The following is a 22837-nucleotide window of genomic DNA, read 5'->3' on the forward strand; positions in this document are numbered from 1 at the left end:
TGCTACTCTGGTCCTGTCCCTCTTACTTGTCAGACCACACTACAAGTCAGCAATATTTCAGATGTCAGATGGTCACTTCTGCCCTATGGAGCTACTCAACAGACAGCTCAAAAGGGGATTTGAAAAAAAAATGCAACAAAAACACATCTCTCATGTCTGAGCAAAGGACTGGATCAATATACCCTTAAAACTGTGGAACAAAAGCAAAATCTCATTCACTTAGTCTCTGAAAGCACTTCTGCTTCAAGACATTTCATGGAGTGTTTACCTGATGGCATACAGTTTAAACTGAGCTTGATAATATATAAAGGTGCTAAACTTATAAAAATATGTGGTCCGTTTCTGTGATTGATCACTTATTTCAACAATTCCAAAATCTGCAACACACCTGATATCTACTGCCAAATTCAGGCTGAAAAGGCCTGCAGCAGACATCCCAAATTAGCTATTTCTGGTAAACAAAGATTTTTCAAAATATCCGTTAAGCGGTGAGCAATCCAGAACCAGGCACAACCAGTGAATTCTCAATATGGAAGAGGGAAAAGGAATTGGGAGAACAAGGTGGAAAGACATTAAGTAAACTGAACAGGCAAGTAAGGCTACAAAATGTAATTGATAATAATAGCCTGCACATACAAAGACTTACGACTTTTAAATAGACTTCAAAGAAACAGACTTCAATCATTACTTAGCTACCTCCACAGCTGCAGTAAGTATTTTTATCTTCTTCTCCCTCCTCAAACATGCTCAGGTGTCAAATTATATTTGGCACTTCCTAAATTCATAATCCTGACACGTTTTCCAGAACTAGCTTTGTCTCATTCACTATTTGCTAAACTATTGCTATTCAGAGATACATTTTTACTATAATAACACTAGAACACTTCACTATTTAACATTTAATGAAGCAAGGGATCTTCCAGACTGCTGAGAGCTGGCCTGTTGCTCTCTCAGCAAAGGCAATCATCATTTCATCTCCAACTGCAATAAAATCAGAGTTAAGTGCCCAAGCAAACATTCATTTTTATTCTAGGAATAAAACAAAATAAGGAGGGAAAAAAACCCACCATAGCATTAGCTATATCCAATTAATGGTAATATCTGTTTATACAGACCTTGCATCTGGTAGCTATAGGGAGCCTGTCCAGGTTGAGGTGTGCTAAAGCTGGCACCGTAGCTTAGAAATCCTGTCTGTCCAGGTGACTGTGACTGTGCCAATCCACCTTCTGTCTTGATGCCTGCCCACAATGCACCTAAATCAGTTAGTGACAGCAAATCTATTTGTTCATATTCAAAGAGGGTTGGAAAACAAAATCACTTAATTAACAGCAATTTTAACATATACCTACTCTTCTTGCCTGACAGAGCAAATATTGAGAGCATGCACAAATGAATAGGGTAAGGGCAGTCTAAAAGCATGTGGAAAACTGAAGTTCACCAGGGAGAGGTTAAATCCAAAACTGTGTTTCCAATAACTGCAAAAGAAATTTATACATGAACAGGAAGTTGCATTATTCCTTTTTCCTTTCCTGCCAGAGGCAAACTTTTCCATATATTCATGACATTACACAGAGGTAGATTAGCAACTTTATATGAATTTAATGAAGCATAGCATAGCCAAGCTCTCCTGCCATCTACCCATTAATGACATAACTGAGATTTGCATTGTATAATACTCCTACATGAAAATTACACAGGTCCAAGAATGGTTTTCTAAGGAATGAGAAGTGGATAAAGAGAACTAGCAGTATTAAGTACAATGATGATTTTACAAAGGTAATTAAACACCAATTCAGTTTTTAACAAAAAAGCACCTAACAGACAGGGACTATTCCTGAAGCAATCTCCTGAACTGGGAAAAACATAGCAGAGAGTCATTAATCTGCACTGATGGGGAAATCCATTACACACCACATTACTCTCTCATTTCTAAATTTAGTTATAAAAGAATGCAAAGTCTGATCAATGAATGACTTGCTACCCAGTTTCAGTGATTCTTCCCTCAATTTGTAAGGCAATGAGCAGCAAATATCAGGAAGCAAAATACTGAGGAAATGCACACAATTCAGCCTCTGTCTCTTAGTTTTAATTATAAAGTTGTCCCAACATGAACTACCATTTAAAAATAATTATAGCCAAAGTAATGGAAAAGTGATACAATATTCTTAGGTTTCGTTGTGGCATTCAGTGATACCTCATTGTTCAGAAACCAAAAATATTTGAACTGAATTAACTAAGTGTGAATTAGTAACATTCCTTTGAAAATTACTGTTAATCTAAGGTCCATTTCCTGGTTGGATTTTTCTTTAGACAATATTCAACAGTGTTTCAAGGTAGGAGAGGGCTCAGAAGCTACTGTGTTGGCAAAACTTCAATACCTCCCTGTATACAAATGGCAGCATATTCTCTGCCATCTAAATAATTACTTTTCAACTGCTGTCATTGATTACCCTTAATTCCTTCTGCCAGGCCTCCAACTGCCAGACTAACCCTGTTTGCTTGTTTTTCCCCAATGCTTACTTGCTTCTTCTGTTTCATGTTACAATTAAGTAGTTCAAATGACGAATCTTGACACCTCATTTTCAAGGGGAAACTCCTGCTATGGATGATTTGGTATCAACAATCCCTATTTGTTGTCTGTTTAAGGACTTCTGAAATGCTGATTAAATATGGCTTAGAGAAAGTTTAACTAAATCAAGTATTAAATTTCTAGCCTAAATTTCCTTTAACAGCCTGATCCAACTCTCTATCTCAGTCCAAGCAGGAGGAGATGATCAAAAGCAGCAGTAGGAGGATGACACTTGAGTGAAGACAACTTGGCACTGACATGCCCTTTTGCAAACCTCCATGCTATGAAGAGCCTTTCATCTCCTGGGACTTGCTCTCACACTTGCTCTCATCCAGAAAGCCTTCACTCATCAAACCTCGATGCTCCCAAGTCTAATGTACTCAAGGAAGTGGGAAGGGACAGTGACACAAGGGGACTGCCAGGATCTGGAAAGTAAAGAAGTTGGTAAGCAAAGCCTTTGCTAGATGCTGGTGCTGGAGCAGGCAGGAGGAAAGAGCTTCAGGAAATTCTCCAGCCTCCTCAGGGGCTTTGCAGATGAAGCAGAGCCAGGAGCCCCAGGGCAGCAGCTGTCAATGGCATTCCCCTCCACCCCCCTTCCTGCCTGCATGGCTGCATGACTGTGGAGGTGGGGAACTGGAAAAATGAACAGGCTAGAGGTGCAGTTGAGACAGGACCTTCCCAAACTCCACTCTAGAGAGAAAACTTGAGGCAGGCTGATACAGGAACTCATGAATACTCTTTCTTCTAGTAGAACCAGAGTAAAGAAACAAAAAGAAAGAGGCCTCAACTCAGTTTTTCCTTTCACATAGGCATAAGTATTCTCCCTTTATACTGCTGTAAGATTTCTGCCTGGGCAAAAGAAAGGAAAGACAGAGGGTACATGGGGTCTAAACTGCAGATCAAAGAGTAGAGTTTTGACTTTAAGCAAGGCTTCAGTTCTTGCCTGTTGCAAATGAGTGTCCTAATGCTCCCCACATAATTTCATTTGGGAGAACAGATTATATGCCATGCCTTAAATATGAAAAAAAGTATGTTAGGTCCCAAAACTTTTAAACAGTTATTTGCTTTTAAATATTACTCCTATAAAGTACATCAGCAAGGAACACCTTAGCACTAGCCACAAGGCATTTTCTGAAAAGAACAAAACGCATAAAAACCCTCTTGGCTCAGGAGCTGAGGATTTCAGTGGTCAAAAGCAGCTCTGCAATGTAAAACATTGTAAATTTATCTGAAGTCCTAGGCATGGGGGATGGACTAGGCAAAAAACTAAACCAAAACAAAAGAGCAGGCAAGCATGTTAACCCCCACAAGCAGTTGCCAAGTAAAGCAACTCTCAATTACAGCTCCGACGACAGTGAGACAGCTAAACTCAAGTAGGGAAATCAAGGCCTGGCTGAAGTCAGTGGGAATTTTAGAGTTGACTTCAGTGAGGTCAGGATTTCATCCAGAGGAAGCAAGCAAAAAACAAAAAAGTCACTGTTTGGGCTGCCCAAGCCTTGCAGTCAGCCAAGTATGAACATGAGGTGTCCACAGGAGAAACAGGTCAAGAAAAGCAGGGTGGGGAAAAGGGTTGTCTGTTATCACCCCACCTGATCCAGATGGAATTAGAAGACAAGCTCTCATCAGCAGGAGCTCTTGGGTGTGTATATGTGCGTGCGTGTGTCTAAGATTCCCCAGCTCACGAAGTAAGCTTAAAATATGTGGATTCTAACTGGAACTGAAACATCCAATTTATACTTAGAACCCTATTTTAAAGCATGGGGAAATAAGAATGTATGGTGAACCTACTGTTCACCATAATCTGCCCTAGGATATACTTGCGAGCCAGTGGATTTTCAACTTGCAGACTTCAAGATGGAAGATTCACCAGTTTTTCACTTAAAACTTTTAACAATTTTAAAGTGAACAGTTTGTATGGTGAGTTCTGTCCTTTTTGTATAAAACTTACATTATTTGAATGTATTTTTACAGAATATACTGCTCAAAGCATGTGGATTGTATAATTTTAATACATTCCCCCAGAGGAATATAAGACCTATTTTCTAATAATGCATCCTCGCTGCTGCACTGCTATGTGGTCTGCCAGCAGACAGTCTGGCAGGAAAATGGTCTCACCCACGGCAGCTTGTTTTTAAATTAAATTTTTTTGGAAATATTTGCTATTTAGTACTATCTCCTTCATCGAGCAGACAGACCTTCAGTGGCAATTTACCTCAATTTTCACCTCCAGGGAGTTTTAAAACATTGGAAAGTGAGATTTTTTTGATGGAGGCATTTTTGAATCAGTTTTTTTGCCTGCTGAAAATCAGCACAGCCTCACAGATTCATCTGTGTTCCAGTAATCTGTATCAGCTGAAATTCAGACCTTTACGTCCCCACGTAACCTCCGGCACCGCTGGGGAGCAGAGCCCTGAGCAAGTAGCCAGGGGCTGGGCCTGTGTAATGGAAGCACAGAGATCCCTCTTCCCACTTCAGTGCTGTATTTTTGATGTCACCAACAAAAAGCTAATGAACCTCTCCCCCCGATCCCAAAATGGGTTCATCTTCTTGAGAACCTTTGTAGCTTGTTAATACATAAATTAAACACCACTCATTCCAAGGGGGGAAAATTTACAGTGTTCCACAAGAAATGCTCTAGAGCACAGCTGTCCCATTAAGTACTAACCTGAGGGTCACATAATCTTGATCTAAAAAACATTTACCTCAGGAATAAAATAACATGGAGGTGATTTCTTACCATATGAAGGGATTCCATAGGGTTGGCCGGGCTGGGGGTAAGTGGCATAGGCTGTAGCTTGTTGCATTCCCGTTGTAAACTGTGTCTGCCCATAAGCAGCCATAGTTTGTGAAGATGGGGTAGGAAGAATATGTGGGTAGGGTCTGCTATTGATTACAAATGACAGAAAATAGGACAGACACTGCATTAGACAGACATGTGTGTACTTATTTTTAGCCTTATTATAATCCTGCTGCTTCATTAACACATAATCATAGGCTGTGCTAGACAACAGAAACTTTAAGAGACAAAACAGTAAGAATCAATAATAAAAGAATAAATGAAATAAGAACTTTACAAATATTTTTCAAATACATTCTTAGCATTTAAAAAAAAAATATTTTTTTTCCCCTAGAAGGTGCTGCGGTTTAAATTATGGCTTAACAGATGGACTCAATTATTATTTTAAATGAGGTTAAAATCTGCCTATTCCAGTTATTATTATTACTACTACTATTATTATTTTAAAAAGATATCATACTTGGAAGGGTAAATCTGTGGTGGGGAGAACTGGTGTGTTTGTCTTGGGCTGAAACCACTGCTTCCAATTGCTGCACCAAGGAGAAAAGAAAGCATACAGAAGTGTAAATACACACACCAAAGATAAATATTATTTTTCCTAATAGAATTTCAGAGTATTAACAAGATTTTAATTAAATTCAAATATCATTGATACCTTAGATAGAAAATAATATTTTATGAGGAACTATACAAGAATGCTTAACATTAAAATCTTGATTGCAAATCTCAAATACTAAATTGCCCCTTTGTACACCTCCTGAGCCATAGTTTATTCTTTGGTTGCACACAGGCAACATTTTCAATGCAAACAACCTATTTCCTAATGGAAACATTTCCCTTCGTATTTTCAAAGGATTGTTGATATCTCAAGTGCAACATTTTATTAACTTTTAGGATTTTTAAGACCTACATTTTATGAAGGAGCTTTATGCATGCCCTGATTGAAAACATATGGCCCTCTTCAGAGCACGCGCCTCTTTTTAAAAAAAAAAAAAATTCCTAATGGACTATGTATTACCTTATTACACTTCTATTTTCTTCCACCTCATCTGCTGTCTAAAATGCTTTCAGACCTTCAAATCAGTGTTGCATAAAGATGTCCGAGGCGCAGATGCTGTTAGTGAAACACGCAGGCAGAGGAGGCTACACCGAGAGCTGCTCCCTGAGCAGCCCCGCGCCTCTGACACGGAGCCTCTCACCAGCCCAGCCCATTGCTGTCAGCATCTCTGGGTGCTCCTCGGAGCGTGGCGGCTGTGCTGGCCTACTCTGCTCAGGGCGATATTCTTGGGAGCCCTTCCCTCTCTGGTTACTGTCTGGGTGTCACTTCTCCTCAAGGTCCCAAGGTGGGCTTGGAAGCCTTTGCCAGGAAAGGGTCAGCGGCAGGTTATGAGACTACTGTAAAATCAGACAGCCCGAGAAACAACAGGCCTTATTGCTAAGTACTTGGAAATAAACAAGGCACTCATAATTACCCCTCGCCAGCTACCCCTTTCCTGGCCAGCTACAGGGAAAATCCATCATCTTTACACTCTGGGAGGGAAGCAGGGAGCCTCTTTCTGTGCCTTCTCCACCCAGTAATTTTTCTTTTCTGTGGCCTATGAGGCTGCAAAACTGCCAAATGTTGCAGTCCCACCTTTAGTCAGATCACCACAGATATATGTAGCTACCATTAGCTACACATTGTATTTTCTTCTTTCAGAAAGTTAAAATACCTTAGAAACCTTACTTTGGACTTTCAGGCTTGATGCTTTCATACTCAACAGCCTGTGCAGAAAACAGAGGCTGTGACAAGACCAGGAAAGGGCTGGCTACTGAGCAGTCAGACTGGTTTCAAGATGTCAAATTTTGCTACTATGGAAACGTAATCCCACAATATATTATTAGATCATTCTTTTGATTTGATTTGCACCATAAAAATGATGTGCTAGAAGTACCACAGCTAGTCCTCAGGTGTGCAAAACTGAGCAAACACCTTAGGTTGTTCTCACAGTGCTTGTAAGCTGTCAGAACCTAAGATGCATTTGGTTTCCATGAAGTAAAGAAGCCTGACAAAAGAATGAATGTCTTGGTAATAATAAATTACAGTAAGTGATGAAGACCTACCCCTCAATTAGAATAATAATCACAGAGGTTTACTCACAGAAAACACAAAGTAATTACCCTGGGCCAGAATGCTCCCTAGTGAGACTCCCACCGAAGACACCAATGGACATTAATAAGCCTGATAATGTAATGCTCCTTACTTGGGGAAAACTCCTGTTGACTTAGACTAAAATGAACAGAATTAAGTATAAGCTGGAAAGTGCAAAAGGCTTTTTTAGAGATGTGCACAGGTTTAGACCGTGCAGGATAAGAAAATAATAAATGAAAAAATTCTGAGGTTAAAACTTTTGTTTATTCCTTACCTGATCCTGAGAAATTGTCTAAAGACCCGTCTGTGGTAGTAGTAGTAGCGATCTCACTGCTGTTCATTGGTTCTGTTTTAACTATAGAAATATAAACAGGAGATATTCTATATGCTCCTAATATTCTTGCATGTGCATGCACACACACTCACTAACAGATACAAACTCAATAAAACAAAAATCTGCCAAAAATGTTCTAAATCATGGCTATGGATATTTTGCATGTTATGTATTTGTGTATACAAACAATGCAAAATACTGGCAGCTATGATTTACACATCAATATAAGATGATCAAGAGGGTTATTCCTGTCCCCAAGGAATAAGAGCCACTGTAACGAACCAGAAGTCCCCATGCAACTCTCTGCACCTGTCCTGATTCCTCTTAATCCTGCAGACCCAACAATAAGGATCCACATTTAGATCAGGTCACACAGCATTTACAGGCCTGAAAGACAGCAAACTGAATAAGACAAAAGCGGAAATAATTTTTAAATGGTTTTTCTGAGGGCTGTTCAAATTTTGTTTTCAATTAAATAAATTTTCAGAGGAAAATTAAGGATTTGTGATGAAGTAAAACACTTTCCTCAAGGTGGATTTCTTCTCTCAAAATGAAAACCAACTTTATACACAACAACCCTGAATAAAAAAAGGGGAACACAGTCTCACCATATACTTCAAAGAATGCTTTAAAACATTTTATACCCCTTGCACCCACAACATAACACGGCTATCTGAGAGTAGAAAAGAAAGACACCAAGAGATTATCTCCTGGCTCATGCTGATTCATAATTAATAATCAATTAATGCCTTTTAATAAATCCTCAAGTAAATAAACAATTTTCCTTTCTGTCAGTCCAGTGCAAACTCTGTAATGTTTGGATCAGGAGAATATCCTGATCCAAAGAGCAAGGATGGGGCTGACCTGGCATGGATGTAAAACAGGCACCAATAGCTACTCCCAGAGAGTTAGCAGAACATCATGGCAATCCCTAAAATCCATTTTTACACACCTGGCTTTTGGGGTTACAGCATGCCAAAAGCAACTGAGGATGATGTTTCAGAAAACAACGGAGCTGGTCTTACTACCAACATCCCCCCTTTTGCCCTGGTTGACACACACAGAGACGCCGCTGCCCACGCACGAGCGCTGGTGCATACCTGACCTTTTAGTGAGGCAGTTCTCTAACACTGCTGGGAGCCAAACTGAGCAAGCCAAGGTAAACTGCACCACATTTGACATGTAAAGCCTCAGTGTCACCACACATGCATACGTGAGTGCATGTATGCTTGTCTATACGTGTCTATTCAGGAATTACAACCATCATTAGCAGGAACCTTTTGGTACCAACTTTGGAAAGGGTGAGGCAGAGAGACTTCCCTCTTTTCACTGAAGACCTTTCCTTTCATTGCCAATCCAAATTCTTATTTCTGCATGTCTATTGCCTTCAACACGCCTCCTCCATGGGATTTGTAAGAAATCTCCCAAGATTTTACTAATCGTCCATTATTTTCTTTTGACTCTCATGCAGGATTTTTGTCTGATAACTTGGGAGGTCAATGCTTAGCTGCACACAAAACTGCTGTATCATCTTTTACAAGCAGTGCAGTCCATTTAGGAAAGTTTCATGAAGTGAAATGGTTGGTGCAGAGGGTCCAGTGTCCAGAGGTTAGGTATTTTTGAGAGGGGTTATTCAGCTTGAGAACATTAGCTGTACTTCTGCAAAGCTTTTTTGAAACAAGTGAAGTCCAAGAGACTCCCTAAGGGGAATCAATGTGGTAAGAAAAGAAAGGTGGCCACGAGGTTCACTTCAAAAGTGCACTCATGATCTGAACCATAACTCTAATACAAAGGTATTAAAACCATGGCATGTAAGTTATTCACCATCCATTTAATGACTAAATACTGGAAGTCTAACACAAAGATACAACGAAATATTTATTGCAAAGTGTCTATCACAAGTATTTTTTCAGAAACTACCAGACTTTCACAGCATGTTCTACAGTTTGTCAGTCTAGATACGAAAAATTATAGCATCTACATTATCTTCTGCTTTTTCTTAGAAGGTTAACTCAGCTACATTTTACAGTCAGACTCATTCTTCTCTTATAGACTACTCTGAGTTCCCCCAGAATTTGCAAGTCTTCTGAATTTAATTTCCATAATGCAATTATACTTTTGGGAATAACAATGAAAGATGCTTTCCTCTATAGCTGGTATCTGTGGTGGGGGAAAAGAGAGGAAGATAAGACAGATCAACCTAACTTGGAGTAAAGGGTGGAAGCTTTCAGTATGTGCTTTCTCCAAACTCTTCCTTTTCTCTATTGGAGAAACAATATGCCTTATTCCTCATTTTTGGATCACTGCAAATTAGCAGTCTGAAGACTGTGCTAGGGTTCACACAATATAGAAAAGCACAGCATCATTTGTTCTAGATAAAAAGCAGCCCTTTTGAAAAGGACTTGGGATTTCTGGTGGATGAGAGGTTACATGAGAGCTGGCAATGTCCATTTGCAGCCCAGAAAGTCCAGCTGCATCCTGGGCTGCATCAAAAGCAGCATGGCCAGCAGGGCAAGGGAGGGGATTCTGCCCCCTGCTCTGCTCTTTGAGACACAACTGGGAGTACTGCATCCAGCACAGGAAGGACATCAACCTGTTGGAACAAGTCCAGAGAGGGACACCAAGATGATTAGAGGAGTGGAGCACCTCCCCTGCAAGGAAAGGCTAAGGGATTTCGGATTGATAGAAAAGGTTTTGGGGTGACCTAGTTGTGGCCTTCCAGTACCTGAAGGGAGCCCATAAGAAAGATGGAGAAGGACCTTTTACAAGAACATGTAGTGACAGGAAAAGGGACAATGGATCCAAAGGGAAAGAGAGTAGGTTTAGATTAGATATCAGGAAGAAATTCTTTACTCTGAGGGCAGTAAGGCACAGGAACAAGTTGCCCAGAGGAGCTGTGGCTGCCCCATCAGTGGAAATGTTCCACGGTTGAATGGGCCTCTGAGCACCTATCCGCATCCTTGTTCAAGATACCATTTTCAGAAAAAACATCATCAAAATGGAATTTCTGTCTCTGTAGCTAATGAGCAATATTTCTGTGCAACTTAGTTTAAAACTGAATGCTGTTTACTAGACATACTACTTTTGAAGATCAGGAAAACATGAAATACAATGCAGTGCCTTTTTGATGGGAATGAATTCCAGTTGATGATTGAGGTGCTCAACAATTTTTCATAAAAAATTTGTCTTCTCTCTCAGCTGTTTTATCTCCTGAATACAAGAAAAACAGGATATAAGAAAGGATGTTCCCATTATTCCTAATCTGGATACCCATGACTTGGGTGATAATAAACGTGCTTTATCATGCTGCCTTTAGAAACAACCATAACCTTAATGAACCTTTGTGTCACAGACAGTTGGGAATTTAATAAAGGCGAAGAGGTCCTGAAAAACTCTCCATTCCCCAAGCACTTTAATCAAAATGCCTGAAAATTTCCTTCTATCTGTGTATTTCCTTCTATCAGCCTAAGCACATTTAAGAGGATGAAATCTCGCTATACAAAGAAATAAACTGAGAATAGCCATGGGTTTAGCTGCTGGAAACATTTACATGTATTCTTACTTTAAAGGAAGGTCTCTTGTTTGTCCGAGGCAAAAACTGACCTGCAAGGGAGCATATTTCATCCCAGGATCATGGGGAAAGAGAACTGCAAAGGGAGTGCCTAAGGATACAAGTCTCACAGTCTGTCCCAGCAGCACATGAGTCATCCATGTCTATGATGAGAGACATATGGAGCTGTCCAAGGAAGCCAGGCTTTGGTCGGGCACAGATCTCACCCTGCCACATGCTGCCTACGGGTGCTCTGGATTCCAGCTCTTCACATTTTCCATGACAATTAACATTTCTGCAATATGTCCTAAGCTTTCACAAGATGACACTGGGAAAGGAGTGGGAATATTGCCACATCTAGACAGCACACATTGCAACCTTGCCAGTAACAGCCAACAACACCATGCTCAGTTGTGGCAGAGACCATGGAAAGCAACACAGGAAAGTTCCCATTTCTGCTGCTCCTTTATCAAAACTGACCTTTACAGAGGTGCATAATCATCAGACTTGAAGTCCAGAGACAGACTCTGATTTAGCAATGTACTACCAAGCTTTAGGGCCACCCAAACCACTCATGTAATAAAACAGATTATCAATAAGAAGTTCAATAAGAAGACTGCCTTATCTGCTGCAAAAATTCAGTGTTTATTTAGAACCAGTGATTTAGATTTGATTTATATACCAAGGAGCTTAAGAAACTAAATCTAACAAAGAGATATTTTTCCTCCTTATTTTTTGTTTCTAGTCATTTGTGAGAATCTAAAAAGATTTAAAAAGAAACTGCATAAGAAAACAACATACAGAACAATAGAAAAAAATAGGAGTAGCAGATAATAGCACAAATGCTAGCTTGGAGAAAAAAGCACAAAAATTCAGAGATATCACAATTGCTGAGCTAATGTTATATTGATTGTCAAGATTTTTCTTCTAAAGGAACTTAGAAATTGCAAGTGCAATGTGCCCTGTTTTGTCAGCTGTATAGCAAAACGTGGTTAAAAAATTACTTACATGGCAGTTTCTGAACTCCACTGAGAACTTCAGACCAGAACCCACAAGTTCATGTGGTTCATTGGCCAAGTAACAACTTTCTGAGTTCACAGCTTGTCATGCAGTTCCTGGTATATATATCAGTAAAGAGTGTTACGAGGAATGAGATGCTGGCTATTTTAAATATGGATTTAAAGATCTAATATTTGGCTACTCCTTACACAGAAATTGTAGAAATACCTCATAAAGATTGCACCTTCAAGCATGAAAAAATAAGGTTTTAAAATATCTTTTAAAAATTGCTTTTATTACATTAAATACATATAAGGCTTGCTCTACTGAACTCATCTTTGTTAACAGCTATGCCATATACACTAAATCAGAATAGAAATATTGCAAACATGCCTGACTAATTGAATTGGTTTTAATTGTGCAGTTTTAAGATTGAATTAACACTATAATATTATGCTCTTTGTATTATACAAATAAGTGGGTAAAATGAATGAGTGGGCAAAATGAAATTATTCCTGGCTGACAGCTCTCAGTATTCATGGGCTACAAAGAGACTCAACAAAGTGTAGTGGTTAGTTTGTTTACAGACATACATAAAAACACAATCTCTTGCCCTATTTTGGCTTGTCTGATCTTCAAATAATAGTAGTAGCTAAACACCATTTAAATCTTGATTAAGTATTTTATGTATCAGTTGCTCTTCACATACTGTTTTGCTTGACACCATCCTCTTTCTGTACTCACTAGAAGCTCAGAGTTCACCTGGAAGCTTAAAGATAGTTGTCACTAACAACAAGATGAAAATTCTATCTTGAACCTCTAAGCTGATGATTTTCCATTATTTTATTCAAACTGTAGTGAAGAACCTTGCAATTATAAAAAGGTTACAGGTTACTCGGTTGTACTAATTCCTATCCAGGATATTATTGTCTCTTCCTATCACAGATTATCAAATCATCAGCTTCTGACCATGAAGCCTGATAAACTTATTTGCTACTGCTTCTCAAAGCAGAGAACTCTTCCTGAATCTCATTGTCTGGAAACTACCAGAAGGTAATTTCCAGCCTAAATTTTTGTATGGTTTTCAAAGAAAGTCCCTGCTCAAAGCAGCACATTCTAGTTCAAGCCCAGACTGTTCCCTGCTTTCCCCTCCTCTGATGTAAGAGGCTTCAAAACTTCTCCAGTATTTGGGCTGTGGCTAACACTTAGGTTTCACCACATACACTCCCATGACCCTCATCTTGCTCTTATGTTATGCATTTCAGGTGAAACACCTTTAACATCCTTGTACCTGCTCACCTAGCAGTAAAAACCTTAAATTTACAAAGAAATGGTGTCACAGCTACAGTGCAAAATCAGAAAGAAAATTCAAAAACATCTGTATAGAGACAAGGTTGGACAGTATTTGTAGCGGCAAAGCAAGATTCAACTTGGATATTTTTTTGACAGGTACAGTCATGGGTTAGAACAGTCTCATTCACTGCAGTTAGGAGATGAGAGCATCTGAATCAAGCTAAGGTTCTTACCCCTTCACACTCACATGTCCAATTATACCAAATGTTTGTGTCTCTGCTCTGAAAATGGAGGCAGCATATATCCAAAACCAATCCTTTTAGAGGTGTCATGGACTATTCTATTTCCTTTTTTTCTTTTCCTCTTTTTAACTGGGAGTCTGACCATGCATGTTTAACAGTTTGCAGCATTCCCAAGCAGTCTTCATATTCTTTAAACAAAGCCAGACAGAATGACCAAAAAACATCACAGACCCAGCCATTAACGGCAAAGAAGGTTTTCTTCACTGCCTTCTGGGAACATGGAGGTCTTCAAGTGAGCAAGAGAGCAGCATGGAGAAGTCAAGCCTGCTCTGACATTTAGGTGTACAAGACACAAGACTAACTCATGAAGACAGAAGCACAATGACAAAGCAGGTGGGACTTTCCATTAATGGGAAATAATTTGGCTGGGGTCTGAACTCCAGGACTGACAGACTTAAATTCACCTGGACAAAGAGGGATAGTGCTAGCTTCCATTCCCCTCCAGCCAGCTCCAGCAGCAGCAAATTCCCTAGCTTGTTTCATCAAACCTGGAAGCATGGGTACTTCACTCACTGACCAGGGTCAGATGACATGGCTAACCCCGAAGTGTAACCAAGTTTCATGCTTGTCTACTTAGGACAAGCAAAACCCATCAGAAGATTATAAGATGCAAATGCAAATGCTAAATCATCAAGTCACAAGTTTGAAGTTGCTAAGGCTCTTCAAACACCACCCTACTAAGGTGTGATCTTTGACTAAGATGTTCTACTTCTGTTCCTTGGAGTTTCTGCAGGTGCACAGTGACAGCTGGGGCTGGATTTCCTTCTCATTTGTATTACTGGCCAGGCATATGGCATATGACATTTCATATGACATTTGTGTTTGGAATCACACAATTGTACACGTGCATAACAGGCTGGTCCCACTGGAAAGACACCACACCTAGAATGATGTGTTGTGCCTACAGTTTTCAGTAAACTAGTGGACATCCTCACAGTTCCTCGAAATCCCACAGCCTGTGCACAACCACTGTGCACGTGGAGCTGTGGGACCCTCAGACACACTCAGAGGGTGCTCTCACACCACCAGACTTCATCCACAATCTGAAACAGCATGTGCTGTGAACATCTATATGAGAAGCTTGCAAAAATAAATTATATTAAAATAATTCCAAGATGTTCCTTTTTTTTTTGTAAAGTAATTTGCCATTTGGAGTGTTTTGTCTCCCTCAAATGCCTGTGGGAACCAGTATTGCTATTAACTTATCACGTAAATGAGGTCCTTTCTTTCAGGAAAAACTTATGAAAGAAACCAAAATAGAGAATCTTTCAAAAATGGATATAAATACATACAAAAAGAAAAGACAGTAAGTACATAAATATTTATTAGCCAGTCTCCTCCCCAAGACCTTGCAAAAGGAGTTGCTCAACTGAGTCAGCAGAGAAGTGGACAAGTCATCTCACTAGCCAAGTACCTATGAAAGAGGAATAATAGAGCATTATGCTACATATGCTCAGAACAGACAGAAAGACTCTTGGGGAAGCAGGAGAATAAAAGCACAGGTAAGACAAAGAGTCTGGAAGGAAGCCAATGTCATACAGCAAGGAAAAAAAGGTGGAGAGGAGGGAAGAAAGGACAGTCCAACCCAGCCCCTTTCCTTCACATAAACCTGCTGTATCTCATTTTTGTCCTTCAGAAGTTACATCAGGTTGAAGACTCATACTAGCCTCTACAGACTGCCAGCTTGCTTTTGGGAGCCCAGGACCTGTGCAATTTTTGCCTATGGCCAAACAACTGTTCTCTTGCACTCTTCTGGGATGCATAAGGAAGTCGGCATCCACAGCTTTTTCTGCTAATACCCTACTTAAAGGCAAACATTACATCTACCTTTAGTATGCTATTATTTCAGGATGTCTAAATATGGAGGTATCAATTACAAGTTTCATACCATCAAGCTTCTTACTGCAGACACAAGTATAGAAACTTCGGCATACATAATTAGCAGGAACTCCAGAAACGAGTAATTAAAAGGTACCAGAATCCAACCATCAACAAAAAAAGCATCATTTTGTCTGATTACCATTGCCTACCACAACTTTGCACCCCAAAGCATAGAAAAACATGAAAAATATAAAAACATAGGAATAAATTAAAAAACATTCATTGCCAATATGAATTGCTTAATTGCAATACTAAAATACTATTTTGAGTGCTACAAAATATTGCTAGAATTACAAGAAATATAATTTATAGAAATATAATTTATTTAGGGGAATCTACATCACTTGCCATAACAACCAGCTCTACCCTCTCTATGGATTTCAACATCTTACTCCCCATTACTTTAGGAAATACTGAAAATAATTTTTTCTCCATTCTGTAATACTGCAACTTGACAGCAAACATACCACACAGTGCTGCCTTTTGAAACCCTGAAGATGGATTTATGTTCACCAGACTTAAAACAACCCTTCTAATGGCCACACATCAGATAGTCTCGTAGTGGAGAGCTTTGACTGCCTTTGTGTGAGATCTCATTCTCATGTTGCAGCAGGTACTCAAAGAGTGAGAATCATTTTTTTTTCAAAGGAATTTTGATGTCCAACTCCCTTTGAAGCCTCCCTTCCTATGTATCTTTGAAAATCTGATCTTCAATTTGTTATCCATTTTCCCTTCCCACTTGATATGACAATGCCTTCCCTCCTTCCCTCTTGAAGGCTCAAATAAAAGGGCAGTAGCAGGCCTGTACTCCTTAAATGAATTAAGTAGTTGCTCAGAAAATCACAGCTCCTTTGCCCAGTCTTCATCCATTTTTTTCCATTCCAGTTTCATACAACATCATCACGATGGGCTGCAGGCTTCTGTTTCTCACTCTATGCCATCCATCAGATTTGATTTACATTCTTTAGATAAAAGTAAAGATCACCATAGGCAGAAACTGCATGGAGTTGTCTGCTATGGAAAACAGATTTCCTACTCCTTTCAAATTTACTGATTACTCATGGCCTTTTCCCTCTAAAGGGTATCTACCAAAGTGGGCACTGGTGTTGGAATAGCCACCACCTGTCTGATAAAACTTAATGAATGGCAATTTTATGAGCTTCTGTTGTTATTGTTCCTTTAACTCCTTCAGTATCAAACCACCATGGCAATTCACTGACAAAGGAAGATTAGAGATAAGGCACAACTATGAATATTTTGATCCCTACTCCAATATTTTTTTTAAGAGATTTTCTTAGGCAAGTCATAGAGAGCCGTAATTTTTATGATGTCCGGTGTCTGCTCTTTTCTACAATAGAGGGTATGTTGTGGAAATACACTTAACGAGAACATGGAAACCTCAAATACTGTAGTATTTATATAATCAGCACCACCTTGGCATACTAGGACTGATTTTTCTGAATGCCTTTAGCCAGATATTTTAGCGTTACTCCTCTGCATTTGATCCTGGGAAATTTCTGTCTGGTCAAGGTCTATAATTTCCTTGTTACTTCGCCATCAATGAAGACCATACTGCCTGGCCAGGAGAAGAATTTTGCTCTATCAAAGTGAAATCAAGCACACAAAGAGTTATTATTTACAAGCTGCATGTAGAGATTAAATTCAGACTCAATTGCACAACTAAATCCCCATTCAGTGCTTTGAAAATTTACAGCTAAATGTGAAGCTAAAAATACTAGCTAACCAATGTGAGCTATCTTCCAACCACATCCTCTTGCAGAAAAACATCAATAGAAGACAAGTCTGAAAATGTGCCTTAGAGGAATTAATGAACATTTGTTTGAAATGGAGCCATTTCACTTTCGGACGGGTATTTTTTCTGCTTCTTCTTTTTTCTTCCCCTCCCCTCATCTAGTGAACATATCCTGTGCTTCAGGGTATGGAAACCTGTCAAAATCACACCCACAGTCAAATAAAATTTAACATATCTTTACAAGATATTTATAACATGCAAATACCTAGAGGCCCTGCTTCTCAGTCACATGAAGATCCCTTATGCTAGAGAAGGAGGGCTCTTTCACATTAGTGAGAATGTGTGCATAGTAGACTGGAAGCTGGTCTCACATATTATATTTGACACGTGAAGCTCCAGCAACACACATCTCCACTCCATGTGCAACAAGCAGGCAAACCACATTGCAGCATCTAAGAAGAGGTGTTCAGCGAGCCCTTACAACTGCATCCTTACAATCAAACTTGTGTCTCAGCAGGATTCTGCTTCAAGGATCCCACAAAAAATAATTTTACTTCATCCTTCATTTAAAAAATAGGAAACTTTTGCTTCATTCACTCCACTTTTTCTTAAGTCTCTTTAGCAGCTCAAGGAGCCTAACAAAACATTTTCTCAAGATAAAAGAGATTAGCAGTAAAAATTCCACCTTCAGATTCTTAGACATCTGCTTCACTCACAAATTTTCTCTCTTGGCACACATCTCATTCAGAAATAAATTATTCTACTAGTTTCTTTGAAAAACTTTTCCTTCTTTGTCACTTAAGAGCAATCAGAGACAGGAATTTTCAAATTAGAAAGCTTAGAGCAGAACCACCAAGCACAAGCTATCGCTTGGGACACTTTTGGAGCAAATCTGAAATCGCATGCTGAGTGCCCACGCCTGCTGCGCCCACTGCAGCAGCCAAACCTGCGGGGCTCTGTGTGCTAGGGCTGAGCAACCAGTCTGCAGTGCTGAGGAGGGTCATGTCACCTGAGGGAAAAGGGCAAACAAAAGAAAACTGTTTGGCTTCGTCTCAGGAGGCAAACATGTATTGCAAGTTAGAGCTTTCTGGGTAGAATTTACTCCAAAACTGTAAAATTCTAGTGTCAGATAAATAAGTTACCATGGTTTAATTGACTTTCTTTGATAAACTCCGATACCTACCTAGAAGTTGGGATATTATTTCCAGAATTATTTTCTACCTGAGGTCAGTGCATTAATAGATAGATACAATATATACCTTATTTCCTGACAAAGTAATATTAAGAATTTCTTAAGAGTGCACACAGCATTACATGCTGAACAAAAAGTCAAGTCAGATGATGAACATCTTTCAGTGTTTCAAGGAACATCCCCTGTTTTTGTGCTACAAAAGAACCTTCAAGTTATATAGAAGGTAGAAAAGCTCACGAAGTTTACAACAAAGGCTTCTGTGAGCTAGAGGAATTTTAATTTGAAAGGGCAATTTTATCCTGTACCAGAAGTGGTATATACCTGGTAATATGATATAAAAATATAATAACATTTGTGTATTTTAAAGGAAGAAGACTCATTTATGGACATACAATTTTTTTCTGCTTAAAATACATGAACAGAGTAAGCACTTTATTTATTCTTTAAAGAGCTAATTTTTTTTTCAAATGGCTTAATATTTGATTGCAGCAACACTTTCATAGCAATAGCAAAAAGTAAATTACACACAAGTCTGGCGCAAATTCCTGTTAATCTGATAACCCATAAACCGTCCCCACTACCAAGGACTCCAATTAGAATGAATAACAGAGATGTTTGGGGAATTGAGGGAGGGACAACATCTGTTTGATTGACATGTGCCTTTCCTGGAAAAAGGCAATGCATGTCCATAATCCTAAAGAGTCTGATGGCTCTACTATGACCCAGTTTTTAGGAAAAAAAAGGCATATCTTTGCTACAAGGGTTGTAGCTGTTTACCTATATGTTTATACTGAAGAGCAATACTGAAGCTGCATGACTCCCTTTTCTAGTAATGCATTAAGTGTCTTTTCACACGGCCAGCCAAATGTCACGTACAATATTTCTCACTATTGCCATAGAAATGCTTCAGGAAAGAGCATTTTTTGCTGCTTGTTGTATAAACCCTTCTGTGTTTCATTATATGTATTATTATATGTATTATAGATGTATTATATTCCTGGCAAAGCTGTTAGGTTGTTCTGTTGTTAGTATTCTACTGAGAACAAACATAACTTATCAACTGCCTGACTGCTTCTTGAGAAATAGGTATCAGTTTACCCCATTGAATTACTACACCTGTTTGAATTTTGGCCACTCCATCAGAGCAGCAAGCTAGCCTGAGGAACTTTCAGCACTCAGTTTTATTAGCCTACTTGACAAAATTCTCATAGCCTTAGGAGCTTGCAAAAAGTGAGAACCTAAAGAAATACCAAACTAGTAAAAAAGACTGGAAAATTGCATTTTGTACTGTGGCAATTGTAAACACCTACTTTTTTTCTCTCATCATTAGACTTTTCAGTTTTTTGACTTTTTTTTAAATTTAAGCTCTGCACATACTACCTGCTCAGTCCATTCAAACTCCATGAAAGAAACATAAACTTGTAATGAAAGCTATTGCTGAAACTTGGTAATAGTAACTACTGATAAACATTGAACATTGCCTTTATGTACCATATGAATAAACACGGAACACTTAAAATAGTAAGACATTATATGGCTTGCTGACTGCAAGAACACCAAAGCAACAAGGAGAAAAAACAAATTATGAAACACTAAAAGAAAAAGACTGGCTCACCTTCTGTGCCATTGGGTGTCATGGAATTATTATTTATATGGGAGTTATCAAGTTTTGGACCACTGGGGGATTCACTACTACCACTTAGTCGTCTGTGTGGGCTAGCTAGATCCTGCATTTCCATAGACCTGCAAACAAGATGCAACTAGTTTTAGTGACATAAGTCAACATAATTACAGAGGAACTGCCTTTATGAGATACAGACTGCTATTTATCAACATCCCAGAAACACTTAGAAAAAATTAGCTACTTCTCCCAACTTGATCTTTTCCAGTGCTTAACTCGTGTTGTAGCCCCACACATGACTGGCCAGCTACTGTAATTATTTTTGCAGCTTGTAACGAAATAAAATTTAGATTCCAAGTACTATACTTAGAAAATTTATTTAATTGTGTATTTTTAAAATACCTACAAAGACGGAATCACCAATATATGAAGACATATATTCTCTTAACAACAAATTAACACTCTGCTTTTTCAAGATTTACCACTCAGTGGCAATATAATGGGCCTCCAAACCAAATAAAACACTTGAAGCAATTGCGGAAACCTATCATCTACTGACAGGGAATGAGATATTCCTGATGTATGTGTTTACTCTGGCAAACTACTTAATTGTTCCTCTGTTTCCTTTGAAACAAATGCAGCATTAAAACATTATTATGTCTGCTCACTTGTTTGCTTTGTGGATTACATAAAGCGTGCCCAATTGAAAAGGGATATGACAGACATACAGTGAATCCATACGGGCGTTAGTGTGCCCCAGCGCTCTGCTGCACCCCAGCAGCTGTCGCTTAGTCAACATGAGGAAACAGCAATTCCGATAAAGCAAAAATTAAACGTTTAAGCAGCACAAAAGCAGCTGAATATTTCAGATTTGTGCTTTCAGTAGCCTTACATTAAAAGGCCAACAGCCATCACCACCATGACATATCCCTTGGCTGATGTCGGGGCTTATGACTGAAGTGCCCTATCCTTCCGTTCCTTTATACCTAAAACTTTTAATATTGTTATTTGATGTACTCATTCTAAGTAATTGCTCCCAGTAGAAACTTCATAGGTTACTGCGCCTCCAAGGCATTTGAACCAGTAATTTTTCAGTTTAAAAGAAATGTTTAGGCTCTTTTAAAGACTATTAAAATGATACATAAAATTACTCCTGCAGTAAGGGTATAAATATCCTTAAGCCTAAGTGTCATTTCAGGTAAGAAGCTTTCATATTTTAACTGAAATTTTATCAGTTCTAAAGGTTCTAAACATAAATCCTTTATTTAGTATTTCTTTACCTAAAACAATCTACACAAAAAAGAAGATGATACTGCACTGAGTTTGAAATGCCAGAATCAAATATAAACTCAAACAATTTAGTGAAAAAGTTACGTGCTCATGGTTTACAGACTTGGTTGCACGCATGTAAAAGCTACACTCCAGCATTTACTCATCTGCTTAATGAGGGAAACAAGAATAAATATTTTACTTATCACTTGAAGTTAAAAACAAATCCCCAACAACTAAAGACTTGCCAGAAATTAGCAATTTTCAGTCAAATCCTTACCTGCAGCTTGAGGAAACAGCAACATCTGAACTGGTTTGGGACTTCTGCACCTGTAAACCAGGGAAACAAACAGAAGCTTCTATTACTCCGCTTTACTACGAGGCCTTAATTTAAAGAAAGGATATCACTGCGGATGACAATTCTGTCCTTTAAATCCAAAGGGAGAGGAGGAGGGTGCGGTGCCCGTGAAAGGCATATTGTCTTTAAATTGAAGGCTCAACTGTTGTTTCCCCGGCAGGTCTCTCTCCCTCCTCCCCGCGCCAGGGGACGGCAGCCAAGTGACGGGATAGTGATTCATCAGGGGCCCGTGACAGCTGCAGAGGGGCTCACTCCTCCCACGGCTCGGCTCGGCTCGGCTCGGCTCTGCCTGCACCCCGCAAAGGTAACCCCGCCGCGCCGCCCCGCCAAGGGCAGCACGGGCTGCTCCAGCCCCAGCCCCTCAGCATCCTCCACTCCTCTGGCCTCTTCTCACCCTTCCTTTCCCCTTCAGTCCTGACAGATTCTTGCCCTCATCATACTGGTTTTCCTCTTCCTTTGCTCTTCACCATCCTTTGTCTGTGACTGGGAAGGGAACCCACAAGTCAAGCTCACCCCAAAAGCAAGCTGGAGATGCTGATGTTATTTTTTTGGGGGGGTGGGTAGGGGCAAAGAATAACAAGGGACAAGTCTCCCTATGATAAAGACCTTCACTATATAGCCAACAGCCTTACAGAACCATCTCTAAAAGAAGCCCATCTCCAGCCAGGTCGAATTAAAATAAAAACTCCACACGTTATTGCATAGTCTGACTTGTAAAAATTCCAGTTGCTAATGAGATTTCTGATAAAATGACTTAAAAGGACACTTCTGGCTGAATAAATGGGAGG

At 39.3% G+C, this 22837-nt stretch overlaps 1 protein-coding gene across 9 annotated transcripts in view; it reads right to left on the reverse strand.

The window, feature by feature from the left end:
- EYA1 (EYA transcriptional coactivator and phosphatase 1) overlaps positions 1-22837 on the reverse strand; it is a 162725-nt gene that overhangs the window by 66486 nt on the left and 73402 nt on the right. For 2 of the 9 annotated variants that reach the window (XM_082297857.1, XM_082297861.1), the window contains 6 exons: positions 21972-22021; positions 20417-20544; positions 7772-7852; positions 5827-5896; positions 5307-5452; positions 1116-1253 (listed from right to left, as the gene is read on the reverse strand). In XM_082297857.1, the coding sequence (XP_082153983.1) occupies positions 1116-1253; positions 5307-5452; positions 5827-5896; positions 7772-7852; positions 20417-20544; positions 21972-22021 (613 nt within the window). Of the gene's footprint in view, positions 1-1115; positions 1254-5306; positions 5453-5826; positions 5897-7771; positions 7853-20416; positions 20545-21971; positions 22022-22837 lie in introns of those variants that run through there. The other 7 variants (XM_082297860.1, XM_082297858.1, XM_082297859.1 and 4 more) reach the window with 7 other exon arrangements.

Source organism: Coloeus monedula, assembly GCF_965178545.1.
Source record: "Coloeus monedula genome assembly, chromosome: 1".
NCBI lineage: Eukaryota > Metazoa > Chordata > Aves > Passeriformes > Corvidae > Coloeus > Coloeus monedula.